The sequence below is a fragment of the Dama dama genome, chromosome 5 (assembly GCF_033118175.1).
Source record: "Dama dama isolate Ldn47 chromosome 5, ASM3311817v1, whole genome shotgun sequence".
Lineage (NCBI taxonomy): Eukaryota > Metazoa > Chordata > Mammalia > Artiodactyla > Cervidae > Dama > Dama dama.
In genome coordinates this window covers 26197093-26217918 of record NC_083685.1, presented here as the reverse complement: position 1 = coordinate 26217918, position 20826 = coordinate 26197093, and the positions used below count along the sequence as shown (strand labels likewise).

General features: G+C 40.7%; 1 protein-coding gene across 2 annotated transcripts in view; it reads left to right on the top strand.

The window, feature by feature from the left end:
- Positions 1-20053, top strand: part of STX2 (syntaxin 2) — a 39790-nt gene extending 19737 nt beyond the window's left edge. The window contains exons 4-11 of one of the 2 annotated variants that reach the window (XM_061142129.1): positions 5727-5801; positions 7126-7199; positions 7891-7999; positions 9698-9771; positions 9891-10028; positions 12679-12789; positions 14652-14775; positions 17874-20053. In XM_061142129.1, the coding sequence (XP_060998112.1) occupies positions 5727-5801; positions 7126-7199; positions 7891-7999; positions 9698-9771; positions 9891-10028; positions 12679-12789; positions 14652-14732 (662 nt within the window). In that variant the 3' untranslated portion in view covers positions 14733-14775; positions 17874-20053. The remainder of the gene's footprint in view (positions 1-5726; positions 5802-7125; positions 7200-7890; positions 8000-9697; positions 9772-9890; positions 10029-12678; positions 12790-14651; positions 14776-17873) is intronic. The other variant, XM_061142131.1, reaches the window with a different exon arrangement.
- Positions 20054-20826: the final 773 nt, after the last annotated feature.

The following is a 20826-nucleotide window of genomic DNA, read 5'->3' as shown; positions in this document are numbered from 1 at the left end:
TCCTCCCCTCTTCTGCTGGAGTGATGCGCTTAGTATGCATTTCAGGCTCTTGAGAACTACATGGCCATCACTGATTACCTGCCTCAGTGTAGAAAGCCTTTGCTCAGGTGAGCTGTGGGTTCAAGCCCCAGTTCCACCATGAATTCACTGTTGACCTTGGACAAATCACTGGTCATCCTGTAGAAATACTGACTGCTGATGTCCTCATTATGTTTCATTGTCCTCTTGTTTCCATCCCATCCTGCCTTCTGTTTCAGAGTGAGAGGTATGTGTCTCCCTTTTAAGGGTAAACTATGGTATGTGACCTTGAACCCTCCTCTGGGTTTTTTTTTTCTGCTTCTTGTCAGCCGGAAGGCTGTCCATCCCGCCCCCATCCCCCTTACAACCACCCCTTCCCCACAGCGCTGCCTGACCCTCTAGTGGCTGTATCTTCCTTGAAAGAGTGGTCTCTCCCCCTCCTCCCCCATCCTGCTGCGGGCCCCGCCCTGGCCCTGATGCTCCCTCGCCAGCCTCTGACGCTGTTGACCAGCTCCCCTCCCCCACCCCAGCCTCTTCATCTTTTAAAGTTAACCTGCTTTGTGTTACCAAAGCCAGTACTTGCTTGTTGTGCTCATTTTGGAAGAAAGCAGAAAGGAAGAGAAAAAAAATACTCATAATTTTGTCTGTTGGTATATATATATTAATGTTTTGGTATATATTTTTCTAGCAAATACACATATTAAAAACAAATAATGTTTTAAAAGTATAGAATTTGGATCATACAGTGCTGGTTGTCTTACAGCATGCTCTTTTTGCTGATGAATGTACAGTTACATCAGTAACCTCAGCTATGCAGATGACACCACCCTTATGGCAGAAAGTGAAGAGGAACTAAAGAGCCTCTTGATGAAAGTAAAAGAGGAGAGTGAAAAAGTTGGCTTAAAGCTCAACATTCAGAAAACTCAGATCATGGCGTCTGGTCCCGTCACTTCATGGCAAATAGATGGGGAAACAGTGGAAACAGTGTCAGACTTTATTTTTTCGGGCTCCAGAATCACTGCAGATGGTGATTGCAGCCATGAAATGAAAATACGCTTACTCCTTAGAAGGAAAGTTATGACCAACCTAGATAGCATATTAAAAAGCAGAGACATCACTTTGCCAGCAAAGGTCCATCTAGTCAAGGCTATGGTTTTTCCAGTGGTCATGTATGGATGTGAGAGTTGGACTGTGAAGAAAGCTGAGCGCCGAAGAACGGATATTTTTGAACTGTGGTGTTGGAGAAGACTCTTGAGAGTCCCTTGGACTGCAAGGAGATCCAACCAGTCCATCCTAAAAGAAATTAACCCTGAATATTCATTGGAGGGACTGATGCTGAAGCCGAAGCTCCAATACTTTGGCCACCTGATGCAAAGAGCTGACTCATTGGAAAAGACCCTGATGCTGGGAGGGATTGGGGGCAGGAGGAGAAAGGGACAACAGAGGATGAGATGGCTGGATGGCATCACCGACTTGATGGACATGAGTTTGAGTGAACTCTGGGAGTTGGTGATAGACAGGGAGGCCTGGCGTGCTGTGGTTCGTGGGGTCGCAAAGAGTCGGACACGACTGAGCGACTGAACTGAACTGTACAGTTACAGGCCCACCCACCTTTTTTCTTTTTTTGGCCATACCACATGCAGGATTCCGGCTCCTTGACTGGGATTTGAACCTGCGCCCCCTACATTGGGAGTGCGCAGTGTTGATCGCTGGACCACCAGGCAAGTCCCTACAGGACCCTTTTCTTAATGGCTGCCTAGCAGTAGCATTTTCAGTTTTTGTGTTTGTGTGAGAGCAGTGTTTTGGGACCAAACACCTTGGGTGAGACGGCAGCCCCTTACTGTTGACAGGTGCCTCCCTCGCAGTGTGTGATGGTCAGTGCAGGGATCTCGCGTCGCTATGCTATCACGGTGGTCTGTGACCTTAGACCTGCTGCTGTATTGAGCAGCAGGGACCGCTGATCACTGGACAGGCGGAGCTCGTTTATGCTTTGAGATGACTTTGTGCGGGTGCTCTCCTTGGGTGTGTCTGAGAGCTGAGGATGTTGCTGATTGAGAGGTTGGGCAGTTAGTGCGGTCTTGAGTGCCCTGACCTGTGAGCCGGCTCTCCTGTCCCCACTGCTGCTCCGAAATGGGGCCACAGGCTCACCAAGCATTCATTAGGGTTTCATGGTTACACCCGACTCGGCCCGGGCATCCTGACCCACCTGTGTGTCTCTGAGTACTTGGTAGCTTTTCTCCCGGGCCAGCAGTCCTGGAAACATTGTGTTGTGTCAAGGGACTCATCCCATGAAACGTTCTTTTCATTAGTCCGACTCTTGAGACCCATATAGTCCATAGAATGCTCTAAGCAAGAATACTGGAGTGGGTAGCCTTTCCCTTCTCCAGGGGATCTTCCCAACCTAGGGATCGAACCCAGGTCTCCTGCATTGCAGGCGGATTCTTTATCAGCTGAGCCACAAGGGAAGCCCATTTTTAGTTTGAAACTTTTCAAATCTGTGGGCAAGTTGCAGTTTTGGTGCAGTGAAAACTCATATTTCCTTCACCTAGCTTCACCAGTTGTTACCATTTCACCACATTTGCTTTATCTCTGTATGTGTATTTGTGTACATGTGAGTGCATATACATACTCACATTGCACATGTGTATACACATACATGTTGTTTTTGCTGACTCATTTTAGAGTGAGTTGCACACCTTGTGACCATCTACCCCTAAATACTCCAGCATTTATCTCCTAAGAAGAATATTTTCTTATAAACAGACAGTATAGTTACCTAATTCAGAATATTTAATGTGAATAAAATGCTATCTAAGCCACAGTCCACATTCTCAGTCAAGAATTGTCGAGTTGATATCCTTTAGCTGTTTTGCCCTCTTTCCAGGGTCCGTTCTAGACACCAAGGCAGGTAAAGCCCCTGGACACAAATGCCTTTAGAATTGTCCTGTCTCGGTGGTGCATTGAACCTTTTCCCACATGAAGGGTCCCTCTCTTCTCCATTGATGCTCTGTGCCTTCCTGACCACTTGCCAGATAGCAGCCAACAAAACTTGACCAGTTTCTCTGACTAGTGTATGCATGATGTATATTTGCCCATCATTTTATTTTTGTCTTTCTGTATCCTTTTATTTTAGATGTTTCTCTCATCTTTTATTTATCAAATGTAGTTGGGTTTTGTCTTCTTGGCCCTTTTGATCATTTTTTTTGTCTGTCATTAACTCTTGTAGTCTATTTGTTTACTGGAATTATTGATATATTAGGGCTAACATTCATCATCTTGTTTGCTTTATATTTTTCTTGCTTGTTCTGTTACTTTTTCTCTCTCTTCATGCTGTCTTTTGGATTGGTTTTTAAGAATTTTACTCTGCCTCGTTAGCTCATTTCTATATTCTGCTTGCTGTTGTTTTATTAGTTGTCCTATAGATTGTGGTATACATTCTTGACTTGTTGAAATCTAATATAAATTTATGTTTTTACTACTTCCAAGTAATAGGAAGACCTTAAGGACCTTTAACACTGTCTCTTCTTATTGCTATTATCATCATCATATATATGTATTGTACTAGATAAAAATAATACATATTTTTATTTTATACAATTAATACGGATTTGGAGCTACCCACATGTTTACCTGTACCAATGCTACTCATTATTCTGTATCTTTAAACTTTCATCTGAGATTTTTTCTTCTTTCTAAAAACTACTATTCTTTCTTCTACTAGGGTTATGCCATTGTCTGAAATTGTCCTTACTTGATTTCATTCTTCAAGGATATTTTCAGTGAGCATAGGTGTCCAGTTTGCAAGTTGTTTTCTTTCACCACTTTGAAGATTTTGAAAGTAAATTTTCAATGTCTTTTTTTTTTTTTTTTAAGTCAGCTATCTAATTAGAGCTTATAGGAGATTTGATTTTTAGCCTTTAGATTTATCAATGCTGTGTTCATGTTTCCAGATATGGTTTTCTTTGTATTTATACTGTATTTATATGGCTTCTTGGATCTGTTGGTTGACATTTTCTGGCAGCTTTGGAAAAATATTGGCTATTTTCTCTTCATAAGTCATCTTTCCTCCCTTTTCTGTCATTTCTTATTTTGAGACTTGAATTATATCAGACCTTTTCACTGTATCTTTTATGCCGCTTGCCCTCTGTTCTCATCATTTTGTCTTGTGTTTTATTTTGAAATCTTTCTGATTTGTCTCCTGACCTCTCTTTAGTGATTACATTTCAGGTCAGGGAATCTCTCTTAACCCATGGTTAAAGTATTTTTCAGTCCTAGAATTTCGCTGGGCTCCTTTTTCTCCTGTCCTGTTTCCTGACAAAATCCTCAATCTTTTTTTTACCTCTTTGAACATGCTTATTTTAAGGTCTGTGTCTAATAACTCTGTTAAGACAACTCTGTTGTTTTCCTGGGGTTTATTTTCTCCGTCTTGCTGGTTTTTTTTCGGTTGAGCACTGGGCTTTGTATGTGAAGGCTCGGAGCCACAGTGTGAGTCCTAGGATAGTTTTTTCTTTTTTAAGAGATGATTTTTGAACATTTCTGATGGACAGCTGGGGGCGCTAGCATTCTGGACCTGGCTCCCCTTTCTCCCGGGGTGTGACCTTGTGTCAGCTCAGGGTTTTCGCAGCTGCTCAAAGCCTTGGCTGTCTCAGTGTCAAGCCACTCCATTCACTGGGCTCACATCTCTGGGTTTCCTTCTCTTGAATCTTCTTTTTCTGCTTTTGTAGGTTTATGATGCCTTTAAGCAGATTTTTAAAAAATGTTTTGTCCAAGTCTTCTGATTGTTCTCAGCAGGAGAACTGATTGGAATGACCTAGTCCACTGGATAAGGACGTTTCTCATCTTGACCTTCTTTTCTGTCAATTGAAATCCTGCCTTTATCAAGTATAACCTCATGGCCTGCTTCTGTAGCTTGAAGGGCTAAGTACAGTAATGCCTCTTTTATTTCTCTAATTAATGCTTGAGCCCTGTGTTAGCGTGCCTGTGTTAGCAGGGAGGTCCAGTGATTCCGTCCTGAATGGCCCCCCAACCCAGGGGCTTTCTTTTCTAGAGAGGTGAGCCATGCTTTGGAATGCTTGCTCCCCTGACTCTGTATCCTCAGCAGGGCAGACCCTGCACAGACCCTCCTGCTCCCGCACTCTTCCTCTTGGACACCTTCCTCGACTTTCCTTCCCCACATGCAGTGGTGGGGCCTCTGGGATTGTTCCCCCAGTGCAGGAATCCACACTCCAGCCTGGAGCCAGCTTTGATTAGGATAGCAGGAAAGAAAGCAAACATGTGGCAGGCTTCCTGCTCCCCACAAGAATATGGTTAAATTTCTGCTTTCTTTTTTCAGGTCTAGGTGTTAGCAATGGATTCAGGGCACTGTTTCATCAATTGATTGGCATAAACCAGCTGTCCTCAAACTTAGGTGTGCACCAGCATCAGCTGGCAGGCTTAAGTCACATTCCTGTGCCCATCCAGTGCCGGTTCCGATGGGTAGGTCAGGGGCGGGGCCCAGGAACTTGCATTTCTACTAAACACCCACCTGATACTGAAGCTGCTGGTCCAGGACTCACCCTCTGAGAACCACTGGTGTGATCAGAAGTTTCTCTAAAGAAAAACCCAACAAACTTGAATATTTACCAAGAATATTGTTCCGTTTACATTTGTTGGACATTATTGATGTTGGATATTGTAACTCACATGTCTTTTTTATTTCTGATTAATAGAAATAAAGGAAGAGCTTGAAGATCTGAACAAAGAAATCAAGAAAACTGCTAATAAAATTCGGACTAAGTTGAAGTGTGAGTTAAAGCTTTAATTACGTATAATCATTGATGGTGGGAATGTGGGTGTGTATTTTCTTCTTTATAACTTTTTATTCTTTTACATTTTCAAAAGTTAAGATTGTGACCACTGTAAAATAAATCATTTGTATGAACTTGGAATAGTGAACCTTGCTTAAGTTCCTCATTATTCTAGAATTCTTAAGCTACCAGCTCTAAGGATCACACATGAGGAGCTAGAGCTAAGGCCTATTAACACTTAAATTTTGGAGTGAGGCACTCATTCATGCTCCACAGGAGTGAGCACTTGCTTATAAACTGTTTACCTCTTATATTGTTACGACATTTGGGGCTAAACTGTAGATACTTGAGAAGGTAGGTAGCCTCCAGCATGAATTGCCAGGTTCTTCTTGAATGGCCTTGTAGCTGGTGAGGTCCTGGGAGCCTTTCCTCCAGTTCAGCTCAGCTGATAGTGCCCACGGCCTCCCTGCGGGACTTAAACAGAGGTGGTGGTTCTTGATGTGGCAGAAAAACACAGTGTGTTTAATTTTTGCAAAATAACATTCAAATCAAGAACATATCTGATGATCAAAGGGAACCTTTATTATGGAAAATTTCAGACATACATGGGGGGGAAGAGTTGCCACCACAAACCTGGGGTCCACACTTATCAGCCCTGCAGGTCTCAGTGGCCTCCACCCCACCCAGCTGGTTTCACAGTCAATGGCAGATATCTAGGGCTTCATCAGCATATAGTTTTCAGTGTGTGTTTCTAAAACAAGGATCACCTCCCCCAATACAGCTACAATGTTCTTGTATATATATATCTAAGTCACCTTAGTTGTTATTATTTATTATAAACTGTCTAGTCAGAACTCACACTTTCCCAGTGATCTTTTAGTTTTTCTTCAACAGTTTATTTAAATTGGCTTTCTTGTTTGGACCATACACTATGTCACTTAGGCTTTTTTTTCAGGTCAGGTTCTTCTTCCATCTTTCCCCACTCCCAGCACGTTTACCTCTTGGTTGGAGAAACCAGGACATTAGTTCATCAGAAGTTGGCCTGTTGCAGAGTTTCACTGATTTCACCCCTTTAATGTCGCTCAACAGCTTTCACTATACTCTGTATTCTCTGTGGATTCTCCAAACTGGATCAAATTCAGGTTATCCACTTTGAAATGTGAAGCTGTAACATCTGGTTTTATTTTGTGACATTATCAACAACTGATGCTTACCAAAACCCACACATTTATAAGGAAAGATAAAATACGTTTGAGTTTAGGCTTGAAAACCTTTCATTTTTGTTAAGATTAAAAAGTAACTCCTTCCTCTTTGCTTCTAGCTATTGAACAGAGTTTTGATCAGGATGAGGGTGGAAACCGAACTTCTGTGGAGCTTCGTATCCGAAGAACCCAGGTTTGATGATCAGCCTTTTCTAGTGTGAAGCAATGTTGAAGACTAAGAAGTCTTTTTACTTCCTTCTTTAAAATTCAGAATAATTACATCCTTACTGTCACATTAAAGCTCACAGCATTTCTGCATAAAGACAGTATTTATAGATTCCCTTTCTAGATGATGAAGGAAAAAAGTCTCTTCAGCCCATCAGCAGAAATCTCTTCTGAAGAGCAGAGAATTATCTGAGTCATTTTAGTGTTCATGATGAAGTCCTCATCTTTTAGAGTCTGATGGTACAGCAAAGTGGAATTTAGCCCACTTAACTCTACTTGACAAATGATGATTATGGATTCAGACTCTGGGGACACCTTGCTTGAGTGCCAGCCTGACCCTAGTCAGCCTGTGACCACTCGCTAATTGACTTCTCGTAATGATGGTTTTCACCCCTTCTGTAGAATGAGGGACATTACTAGTACAGGAGGGTTACTGAAAATCAAATAAGACAAAGCAAAGTTCCTATGCATGTGAAGTTCTTAGCATAGATTCTGTTCTACAGTATACAGTAAGCTGTATTCTTATTTCCCATTTGAAGGAGTAAGCACATTAGTTTGAATTTATAGAATGTAATACTTTTATATGTAAGTGAAAAGCTTTCTCTTTTAGTAGAAGAAATGACCATTATATATTGGTCTATTTTTTTTCTATGTTAAAGCATTCAGTGCTATCTCGAAAGTTTGTGGAAGTCATGACAGACTATAACGAAGCACAGACTCTATTTCGGGAGCGAAGCAAAGGCCGTATACAGCGTCAGCTAGAAATAAGTGAGTCAGTGAGTGTGTTATTTTTGTTAAAAACGTGTTTTTTTTTCCCTTAAGGTCTGACATGAAAGTATGTACCATCAAAAAAGTAATTTCATCCCTGTTTTTATCAGTACTGTAAAACGTAAAGTCCTTTCGTAGCTTCCTATTCATTGAATCAGCCAACCTGTTACTTACTTACATCCTTCAGCAGATTCTGAGTGAGTGGACTTTAAATTACTTTCTGGTGACTGTTACCTGTAAAGTGTTGATTGGATCTGGAAAGCTTCCAGCTGTCACGTCCTCATGTAATTTTTGATTCCGCACCCCTTCCTGCCCCATCTCGGGACAGTCTGCATGGTTCTCATGATTCTGCATGTCTGGTGAGCAGACACTTCCTGCCCTTTTGTGCCAGACTTTCTTCCTAGGATGTTTGTCTGTGCAGCCTTGGAGGATGGAACTCAGGTTTTCCTCTGGGCAGAAGGCTGTTTGCTTGCTGAGCAAAGGTCAGGCAGGCTTGCTTACTCCCCGCTGTGAAAGATCAGGGTCCCTCAGCTGCAGCACAAGCCTCGGGTGGGTGCAGTGTCCACCAGGACTGCTCTGCGTCTCCTGTGGGCCTGGAGAGAAGGGAGCAGCTGTGAACTGGAACCTCATTCAGTGACATTTTGACTTTGTTGACATGTAATTGACATACCGTGTGAACGGTACTCAAAGTGTACAGTCTAGTGGTCTTTAGTATGTAAATTAGCACAGTCGCTTTCAGACCATTTTAATCCCTCCAAAAGGAAACTCGGCACCCAATGTCAGGCACTTCCCGTTTCTCTCCCCAGAGCCCCAGGCACCCACCAGTTTACTCTTCTGTCTATGAATTTGCCCATTTGGGCATCCATATGAATGGAGTCATACAATATATGGTTTCTTGTAACTGGCCTCTTTCACTTGGCACAGGGTTTTCAAGGTTCAGCCTTACTGCAGCAAACATCAGTATTTCATCTCTTTTTATTGTTGGATCATGTTCCATTGTGTGGATGGACCATATTAACATTATGTTTATATATCCATCAAGTGTTGAACCTTTGGGTGGTTTCTACTTTTTGATAATTATGAATAATACTGCTGTGAATGTTCACATTAAATTATATTTTAATTATTATGATGTTTATTCATTTAATTTTGTCTTTTGTGGCACAGTGTAGAAATAGGAATTATCCATTGGGTTTTCCAAAATCCTGTGAACTTGTTCATAGGAAGCACTAATACGTTTAACTCAAGAAAAAATATTAATAACCAAAATACAGAAAGTATTAGAGCCTCTGATTCTAGTTATACAATCTTTATTATTTCTAGTTAACATTTGCTAAGTCTAGCTTACCCTCCTTTCCTATAAGCCAGTTAAACTTTTAGGAAAACTGATATGCCAAAAATTTGATTCTTATCAATTTCCTTTTTATAGTTGTTTCTGATCCATATTAAACTTGGATTTTTGTTAGTCATTCCAGTTACAAGGTTTTTCATGAATGTTTTCCTGTTCTTCCTACTTCTTAAGGGCTTATGTTAATTTCTGTCATCATTAATACTTGCCAAAAATATATATTGGAAAAGATAGAAAAACACTGGTTAAAACGTTAGCAACTCAGATTTTACCTGCTAACTTATGGATGCAAAGGTGATTTAAAATTACTGCTGCATACTGAGTGGAGTTTTTCCTTGTTGATATTTTAGCTGGAAAAACTACCACCGATGATGAGCTGGAAGAGATGCTGGAAAGTGGGAATCCCTCCATCTTCACGTCAGATGTGAGTTCCGGGCGGCTGTGTGGCCCGCATGTTTGTATTTATACAGATCTTTTTCTTCTTTAACCTCTAGAACGATCTTAAGTTCATCAGTATTTCTCCTCTGTTTTTGTTTTTCAAAGATTATATCAGATTCACAAATTACTAGACAGGCTCTCAATGAAATCGAGTCCCGTCATAAAGACATCATGAAGCTGGAGACGAGCATCCGTGAGCTACATGAGATGTTCATGGACATGGCCATGTTCGTCGAGACTCAGGTAATCACATGCATCTTTGCTTCTCTGAAACAGAGAGCTATGTTTTGTAAAATCTGATATTTGACTCCAGTCTATCGGGAACGCCATTATTCTGGATCCAGTCTTGTAATTCAAAAACTGATTATACCGTTACTGCCATGTAAGGCTCAAATGCTCAAAGCACCTTAAATCTTCAACAGTAGGGGACTGATTTAAGATATGGTGTGTCCATAGCATAGGCTGTTAAGCAACCATAAGTAGACAACATAAACTTTGTTCATGGAAGATTTTGAATGAAATATCCAGATGTATGTGCTGGAATTTAAGTTGACATAAGAGGGCAATATTAAACCTTATATGTATGTGTGTGTGTGTGTGTATATATATATATATATGGGGCTTCCCTGTTGGCTTAGATGGTAAACAGTCTGCCTGCGATGCAGGAGACTCAGATTTGCTCCCTGGGTCAGGAAGATATCTCCTGGAGAAGGGAATGGCTATCCACTCCAGTGTTCTTGCCTGGAGAATTCCACTCAGATTTGCTCCCTGGGTCAGGAAGATCTTCTGGAGAAGGGAATGGCTATCCACTCCAGTGTTCTTGCCTGGAGAATTCCATGAACAGAGGAGCCTGGTGGGCTGCAGTCCATGGGGTTGCAAAGAGTCACACACAACTGAGCAACTTAACACTTTCACTTCACTTCATATGTGTATATACACCTCTATGTATAAATGTAAATATATATGCAGCATATACCCTTATACTCCTATATATATGTGTGTGTGGCATAAAGTCAGCTACCTGAAACAGTCCTCACAGAAGGAAAGAAATATGCCAAACAGTATAGCAACAGTGGGACTATGGGAGTGTTAGTTTTCTCCTCTAAAATATATTTTCAAGTTTTCTACAAGGAGCAGATATTAGAGTAATAATTTGGAGAAATATATAAAAGAATAGCACCAGAGGGGATAGACTGTGACATAAATAGAAGCTTATACTTACTACAGTGTTCAGTACCACAAGCAGAAGGTGGCAGGTATGAGGAGACCCCTATGAGGGACTGCGGAAGTTAATGCAGTTTTCTGAGAAGATGAAATTTACTCAAGAGGGAGGGGATACACACACACAAACACACATATAAAATTATGACTGATTATCGCATTGTTGTGCGGCAGAAACCAAGGCAACTTTGTTAAGCAGTTTTCCTCCAATTAAAAGCAGAAAAAAAGAACACACACATACACACAAAAAGAACATAAAATTCAGTGTAAAATAAAGCTGGTGGTTCCAGTTAGGTGTTGGGGGGTGCTTGCCCCTCCTCTTGTGATGGTGAATAATGTCCTCCGAGACTTTTCAAGTGTGAGGCTCACACTTGGTCACTCATGGGTCAATGGGCCATTGAGTCCAGCTGACTGCTCTGTGAAGGCAAAGCCTTCGTACCTGAACATCTTAGGATTCACATCACAGTCATGTCCTCCCTCCCACGGAGGCTGGATTCAGGATCTGTTGTGGCAGGAACAGCCCTCTGATGGGCCTGTTTGCCGGTTTCCTGGGTTATATAAGGAGCACTGGGAAGTCCATCTGGGTACCAGATTCATCCTCTGTATCTCCACCAACCTTTTGAAGGTTTAGCTTGAGGAACTTTGCCATAAAAACGTGTGCGGAGCTGAGGTGCTATGAATTTGCAGATGGGGTGGGGATGGGGCAGGTTCACTCCTTTCTGATTTGGGGGTGCCCACTGCCATTCACAGTGCCAAAAGGGAGAACTGGGAGTCTGGCTGCTGCCAGCTTTTGTTTTCAGAAAGGAAACCAGTGAGACAATTAGACCAATCTGAGTACTTTTGTCATTACTAAAGCTTTTAGAGTACCTTGGACTTTTCGTTAGGATTGTTCTGTTCCAGATGTGTTAATCTCTACTAGAAAAATTGATATATCAATGTATTCTTCTTAGCTTCGTTGCATTGTTTCCTTTCAGAAGTCTGTTAGTATTGCATTGTATTGACTCATCTAATTCAAAATACGTTTAGTCAAAACTGACTAGTGTGTTGAAATGCGTGAATGAGTAAGTTAACTGCGTCACTCTCCAATGCTTTACTATTCACTGCTGCAGATTATGTCTGCTGGTGGACAGAAAACCAGGTAATGTGCTCTTCTCCCCTGACGCCTCACTGCGTTCACCTCACTTTACATTTTTTTGCTCATTAATCTAGTCAATTTAATGGGAGACATAAACTATTCCTAGTTTACTGGTATTTTAAAGAAATGACAAATATTGTCTACCCATTAGAAAAGAAGTCATTCTTTGTACGTCATGTGTGCATAATAGTAAATGTTAGCTTAGCCTAAAGCCAGCTGCCTCTCATTGACTGTACCCATTTTAAAAGTGTTCCTATATTAAAGCATATCTCAAAGCCTACTTGATATGCCTTTAATTGTCAGCATTGTTGCCCATCCCTTTTAGTTCTTTTTACAGTGTAAGTTGGATTTTGATTACTTTCCATGTTGGCACATTTATAATGGTCTCATCTTTTTGTAAATGTGAAAAATATTTCATTGTCCATTCCATGCACATTACGTTCCTGTGGAAACTTTACTCCTGCTCTCTGACTGTTTTAAGAGGCACAGTTAAGTCATTTGAAAGTGTCCTCTAAGTTTGAAACTTTTCATTTTAAGGGTGAAATGATCAACAACATAGAAAAAAATGTTATGAATGCCGCAGACTATGTAGAACATGCTAAAGAAGAAACGAAGAAAGCTATTAAATATCAAAGCAAAGCAAGAAGGGTGAGTTTGGTCTTTCAGAATTAAAATACGTTTTCCTCTGGATTTGGTTTCACATGGTCATACACTGATGCAAGCCTTCTTAAATGTATTTCAGGAAATAAACACTTCTTATATTAATTTTGCATTTGAAAACTGAAGTAATTCTTTTTGCTGGAATGTTTGAAGTTATGTTGACGGTGAACCCTGTCAGTTCTAAGTAATGATAACCCTTACTAGGGTTGCCAAAGTTGGCCCCACCTCCCTTTCCTTGGTTGAATGTTTTTCAATTCCAGAGTTCTCTGTTTCTTGGGTCATTATTTGGAGGGACATATAAAACTCATGGGACTGGAAATTCTCCTAAAAATCATTGGTTACACACTTTATGCAGTGAACACTTTATTCGTTAGGTTATTTGCTAATCCTTTGGATTGGAGGAAAGAGAATTGCTTGAGACCATGGACCTCAGATGTTATGTAGCACTCACAGTGAAGCCTTGTAAAGGAGTTTTAATATCTTCATAATGAAAGCTTTCTAAGGAAACAGCAAAACTACAGAACTCAGTTCTGATTCAGGGACGGGAAGACTGTGTATCTCCTTGTGTGACCTCGCCCATCACATCTTGGTTTCTTTCTCCCCAGTGTAGAGAAGAGCAATCCAAGGCACCAAACCCCTGCTTTCAGTGCCTGTCACCCTCCCTCCTGCTGTTAGATGCCTTTCTCAGTGCCTGTCAGGGGAGATTGCCATGTGATATCACCAAGGCCTTGTAAAGAGGGAGTTTCAGAATGTTCAGGAAAAATGAAGAGTCAGATTCACCCGTGACAATGGTCCATAGATGTTCTCAAATATGAGGCACATCAGGGCTTTCGTGTCAGCCTGCAAAGCATCTCACCCTGCTTTCTCTTGGGAATATCTGTGTGTTAATTATCTTTGAGATGTAAGACATGGTTTCTTACATTATTCTATATTACCAGATTTTGAAATGTTGAGCCTTAAACTAAAGTGAGGTGGTGAGGTCCAGGTGTGAAGTACTCTGGTTTAGGCACAAAATGGACTTAACACTTTAAAGCAGTCACTAACAAAGGACAGGTCCCATCCTTTCTCCGTGACCTGAACAGCAGGTCAGACCAGAGAACATTTCCATGAGACGTTCTCATCTCATCCTGATCTGGCAGAGATGGTCTCGCTCTAGCAGGTGGCTGGGTCAGTGCCTTACCTGGAGTGGACACTGGTCAGAACCTGAGGCTCATTTCGAAATTCATCACAACTTCTCCAACTCAAGGCCTGACATCTGAAACCAGCCACAGCTTGTTCATCTCTCACCCTGCTGTTGGGTGTGTGGTCCTCGAGATGTTGGCTGTCTTCTCTCGTGGCGTCCTGGTTCCATTCCCAGGGCAGCCCGGTTAGCCCTTGAGAGACCGGATGATGCTAGTGGAATGATCTGTTTTGTTCAGTGTGGCAGTTAAGTGAAGGACTTACCTGCCAACAGCAAATAAACAAGAAGAAAAGTGTAGGGCTTATTAAACAGATCACTGATTTCCTAATTCACTGACCTAGCCACACAGCTCTCTATACATGAAAAAAAAAATCAGCTGTATGCCTCAGTTCATAAGAAATTTATCAAAAGAATGTGGTCATGCAGCTTTCTCATTGATAAAAGGTAATATTTCAAGTTCTATAATAGTACATCTCCAAATAGTCTGACCTCATTAAATTAAAAATCCCTCTTTTGGACAACTGAAAATTGTTGAACAATTAATCATTGTCCCATAATTTAGATTTTAAAACACATTCCGATGGATTATTTGACTTTTAAATGAATGGTATCTTCTAATACGGCAATAAGGAATTAACCATGATGTAATCAGCTTGCTTTTCTTTGACAGAAAAAGTGGATAATTGTGGCTGTGTCACTGGTTCTGTTGGCTGTGATTGCTCTAATTATTGGTTTATCAGTTGGCAAGTGATGATGTGGATAACGGCGGCATGCATGTCTCTGCCAGCACGGCAGTAAGTAACTAATCAACTAATCTGCTTACTTACTCGCCCAATTAGCTAATAGAGGTGCTCGCCCAATTCAGAAATACTGGAAAGTAACAAAAGCCTGCCAGGGGAGTGTTTGCCTGACTTCTGAATTCAGGTCTCTAGTCATCGTGTGCTGAGGATAAGCATTGACTGGGTTGCCATCCATTTCTAAAGCAGGGTTGTCTTCCTGCTGTTTTCTGAAACCCGTGGATTTGTTTAGATGTGATAGTAGGGGTGGCAGCAGCTCCTGACTCTTCAGGCTTTTGTTTTTGATCCAGAAAGACATTTCCTCCTTATTGGAGCCCCTCATTAGTGGAATAACCTTAGTAATGAGGATTAATTCTCAATGAAAAAACTAACATTTAATATTTAATTTGTCTCTTAAGTTTTAATTCTTAGAATAAGTGCAACAACCAAACGTGCTTTGTGAGCTATTTATTTGCTCGCCATTTTACTATGAAATTAGAGGGAATGGGACAAAAGCTGTGAAGAATACTCAGTGGAACCAAGAGACTTCGTCTCACTTGTTTCCACTGGCATCATCGAGTTTGTTTTAAATGTGTCCACATTAAAATGAAAACTTGTACTGAGTAGCGTGCCTGTTAATTCTTAATTTAAAGGGTTTGGAATACAAAAGATACTCAAAAGATATTATTTATTTAGAGCACTTTTATTTCTATTCACCGTATGAGGGTCACCTTTCACCAAACTTTGGTAGATTTTGTGCTTTTCGTCTCTTTTTATGCATTTGGAATCATCCTTCTTTCACCTCTCAAGCTAGCATGCTTCCTGGTGTCTCAAATTTGGACATACTAGTTATTTATTTTAAAATGTTTGTTTGGCATAATCATTGGAGTTAAAATTGTATCTAGATTGTGACAAGTAGTCCTTGATGACTTAGTTATTTTATTGTGAAAGCAGCTGCTGGCTTGATAAACACTTGGCACTTTATTAAAGAAGAGGTGTTTCTTAGTGTGAGGATCTGTGCGCTGAGCACGCAGTTAGCAGGTGAGGATCCTGACATTCACGGAAGCATGGGCTTGCACTCGGAAGCTCCAGGTTGTTGAGTTTGCTAGCGAGCCATTTTTTTCAGGAGGCGGAAGGAGCTCTGAGCACTCTCTTCATCAGGCAGGACGTTTATGTGTCTCTCTATGCTTTCCTGTTGCCTCTGCTGAACTAATGATACATGTGATTTTCCTTCACTAATAATAATGTCTTTAAAAACTATTTTTAGAATTCTTTATGAACTGTGTATAAACTCTGCATTTTCTTAGCTTTTCCTAGTGGCCGTTACATGGTTAGTTGAATGTGTTTCTGCTAAAGATAAACATAATTTGAGATCAAATGCTGTGACGATGCTGTTGAATGAGGGCAGGCTCCTCCCAGCATGGTTGTGAGGGAGCCCCAGGCTTGCTCTATGCCCTGGTCCTGGGGGGCTGCTGTATCTTCATGCCTTTAAGCACATGTGAACACAAAACACATCAGAGTGCATACCAACAATTTTTTTTTAATATAAATGCAGTGGTTGGTGTCTTTAATTATACTTTTGAACAACTAATTTATTCTTTCAGCAAGTGGTTCAGCACAGCCTTCTCTGGGCCTGTGGGCACCGTGTGGAGGGAATCCTGGTCCCTGTAACTGTGCAGCAAGGGCCGGATGCCCGGCTTTCTAACTGAGGACATGGCTGAGAGGGCACGTGGCTGTGATCTAGGTGTAGTAGGTGGCAGCTTGACTCGGGGTGTGCATGGGCCACCAAGGAGAAGTCCAGGCATTTGACTGGAGCTGTGAGCAGGATGTTGGACGAGAATGGTCGTTCCATCTGTGGTATTGAGGGTGCAGGAACCCAGCCATGGTGTGGGATTCAGGAGGCATTTCCAAAAGCCAGATGTGCAAGCACACACCCGTGCATGGTACCCAGAGACCTGGCAGACGCCTGGATGGCAGCGAGATGCAGAGCCGCCTGGTGGCTGAGGTTAACAGGGGCATATGGAGCAGGTTCTGGAGCTGAAGGATGGTGCTGCTGAGAAGGAAGGAGTGATCGACCAGAGGAGAAAGGTGTGTCTAGAAAGATGCTGAGAGAGGCTCTCAGGGAGACACACGAAGAGATGTCAGTATGGTTAGGAGCAAGGCCTCGGCTTTCCCGGAAATGTGCATATATTAATAAGTGACATGAAATGTGAGGGTGTGATGTCCTGCAGGCAGTGGTCCCTAGGTTCTGAGTAATTGACAGGAGAGTTTCCTGAGGGGCCTGGCCATGCTTGTCTTCATAACTCATGCAGTGATTGATGGCGTTCTCAGCACTGACCAGTTTCAGCAGCTGTGATTTCTCAGGTGAAAGTGTGCCATGTGTTTGGTAACCGTAATTTAAAATGATGCATCTCTGCTGTTTACCAAGAGAACTTGAGGTCAGACAGTGTGATATGCCTTTCATCTTTGTGAATTCCTCACCTTCTCCCATAGATGGTATTCCTAGAGAGACTAGATTTCTCAAGCCAGAGATTGTTTAGCTTTTCAGCTGTGCAAGGATGCTTGTTAATTGGAAGCAAAAAGTTAAATGTTGCATTGCCTTCCTCTGGGCTGAGGATGCGATAGAAGACTGAGTTAATGGTGTGTTGATTTTTTACATGCATCTTACCTCAATGTAAAAAAAAAAGGATAAATAAGATTTTTTTTTCAGCAAATGAGAAATAAATCCATTTAAAGTTATAAGAAGATGTATAATGCATCGAAGAAACAATAGTTGGGATTTTACTGTGATCAATAGAGAGTGTTCGTCAAAAACCCACATAGTGCCAAGTAGACATTGTGTTTTACCTCCAGGAGTCACTGGTTATTGTTTTAATAGTATGTATTTTAAATTACTAAATTCATTTAATTTAATGTATATGTGTCTGTAACTTTATGCTTTGCCTCTGGAACGTCCCTTCCCCACTCCTCCCTTTCCTATGACCTGTAGGGGCTCTTTCTTGATGATGGATTTTAAACCATCTCAAATTACAAGAGAATTTTGTTAGGAAATGACATTAGTGATTTCTTTCCTTTGCTATCTTGCAAATTAATAAATGTTTTTCTTTATCTTGCAGAAAATGATGTTCATTATTATCTGTGTAGTTATTTTGCTTGTGATCCTTGGAATTATCCTAGCAGCAACATTGTCATAGCAACTGTATCCCAAGAGCCATTTGTCCTTGGAGTCAGACCACATCTGCAGCAAATCAGCATCCTCCCATTTCATGAATGAATCCTAGACATTGTGACATGTGGCATTGAGTTCTGATATTTTATTAGTGAATTCAAGGAGAGAACACAACAGAATGTATTGTTCGGTGGAAAAAACAGAATGGATGTGATGCGTTAACCCAGACATCCTTGGACTCTAAATAACACAACACAAACATTTAACAATGTGAGACTTGTTTCAATGGCCTTAAAATAAGGAATTATTGAAATTTTCAATTTTTTTTTATATTTCAGTGTTAAAAATATGTATGTGAAGTACAATTAGGAATATCTTATGTTATGAAGCTGTTAGATTTCAGGTCTAAGACTTTCTTCCCTCTCCCAGCTAACACGCTCATTATGAGACTTTTTGTACTATGTTTCACTCATGTTTGTTTATGTTTGCAAAAATTATTTTTATTATCACAGAGCTGTTTTGTAAGATATCTATAAGTTTAAATGTTTATAAATTAATTGTTTAATATATTAACATCTTCATTTACTCCAATTTTATATCTTAACTATTGCCTTTTAAAAGAAATAGGAAAAAAACTTCATGACATTAGAGCCATCTTTGCACAGTTGTTTACAAAGTTTGCCATCGGCATAGAAAACATTGGTTGCAAAGTACCCCAAAAAGCCTTTCTAGTTCCTTCTGTTGAAATTGATTTATAAGGTTCAAATCTACCCAATACCCTCCAGGAAAAGCTCGATTATCGTACTCAGCTTCCTTTCTACCTGTTCGATTACCCGAGATAATAAATTAGTTACTGCACTGTAAAGACAATGGTCTCTGCTTTCATTCATTACAAAAGAAGGTTTGTGTTTCCCTGTTCACACTAATAAAGTCTGAATTTAAGATGGTGATAAAATCAAATTTTAAACTAAAGGGGATTATTCCCAGACATTAAGTCACTCTTTTAAACTGTTGTACAGATCACCTGAATGTTCTTGTTACGTATCTACTATTCTGCTGAACTTTAAAAGTTAATTCTCAAAGTTTACAGGAATACATAATTAACATTTGTATTACTTCTTAATTTTTTAAAATTATAATATGCTTTATATTTAGACTGTAAAATGTACAAAATCTTATTAGCCAATGTGCATCTATATGATAGCAAGTAGTCAAAACTTTAAATGAATATGTGAAGGATATTCAAAATATAGTTATCTCTTGTTACTTCTGTATGTGATTGTGTAAGCTCGTGACATTGTCTGGCTTGAAAACTAATACATAGACACGCCTGATTGCAAGCTGTAAGTGTGAATTACAGAACCGTTTAGAAGCTGTGCTCCCTCTTGAATACAGTTACAAATTCCATGCATTCATGCTTTATACATCTGACTGCTTAACTCAGAATCAAGTCTATATGTGTGCATTTTATTTTCTTGCTGGTCATCACTGTGTAGTCAGGATTCCTATAGGAATCTTCTGGCTCCAACATATATGCTTCTTAAACATATATGGGATGGACTCCCTGGTTGGTGCTTATGTTGATGGTATGACTTGTGCTAAAGGATTTAATTATCCAGAGATCATGCTTGTGTCAGTGTAACTTTTGTACATCTGTCGACCGTATGATTATGTGCACGTGTAGAGACACTTCATGCTCCCCATGTGTCCCACTGTCGCTTCAAGTGAAGTCTTTCTAGCCCCCAGTCCTCATAGCAATTCCTACTGTATCTTTTTAAGACATTCTTCCTGGATTTGAAACACTTACTGAATCTGTGTTTTATAGTTGAAGTTAAAGAACTGCTTTTTGATTTCTCCTTAAGATGTGTAAGTCATTTACCAGGTAACCCATTTTGTATGTCTAAGCCTCATGTACTTATTTGACATTGGATTTTTAAAAATACATATACAGGTTCACTTGCTACTTTTTAAATCATTTCTTGAAATTTCATGTTTACATTAAAAAAAAAAAAACCTCAAAAGAACCCAAAAAAGAAATATTTTACTTTCTGCCTTGTTCATTTCTAGAAGGATTTGGGGGGAGATATTTTATTGCATATCCATAAATAAATTGTTACAAGAATATTACCTGGGGCTGTTATTATGTGTAATGATACAATGTAAGTTAGTAATTTTAGGTGTTTTTGGTAAGTTTTTGATTATTTGTTGTTACCAACTTCTGTGGTTTGGCTGTCAGGTATTAAGAAACCCACCTGGGTTCTTGCTGTTGACAACAAATGCTAATTTAGGGAATTTGGCTTTGCATGCTTCTGCCAATTTGACATGTTCGCATCGACAGTTATCAACAGGGCACTCCCCTCCACTTTCTTATTAACTGGAATTTCCCTAATCCGTAATCCTTACTGAATTCTAATCATGTTGAAAAGTGGTGTTCAAAATCCGGCATGTAAAAGAAAGAAAAATGAGCTAGTTCTGGAGAACATCAGTTCATGAAGGCTGGATACCCCCCCACCCCCACTCGTGTGTTACGTCTAGCCTTCTTTTCCTCTGTTCTTCCCCAGTGACTTTCCTTTCAAGTTGCAGTCTTGACATGCACACTCAGTAATTTAGTGCCTTAGTTTATATTTTTTAAAGACTATGAAGTTTATCGCCTGAGTTTTTTAGGTTCACACCCTGGGGAGTTTCCCAGCTGGAAAGGTTCCCAAGGGCTAGGGAGGCCGAGGAGGAGGCAGCCCCCCAACTTCCCTCGGAGGTTTGTCTGGGGTGCTGCGGGGCACGATCACCACCCACCTGCCTGCTGCACCTTCGAGTGGAGAGAGAGGTCTTCCTGAGGTTCAGACACCCATGCCGCTCCAAGGTCTCCACACCTGCTCTGTCAAGGGGCATCCTTGAAGCGGTTC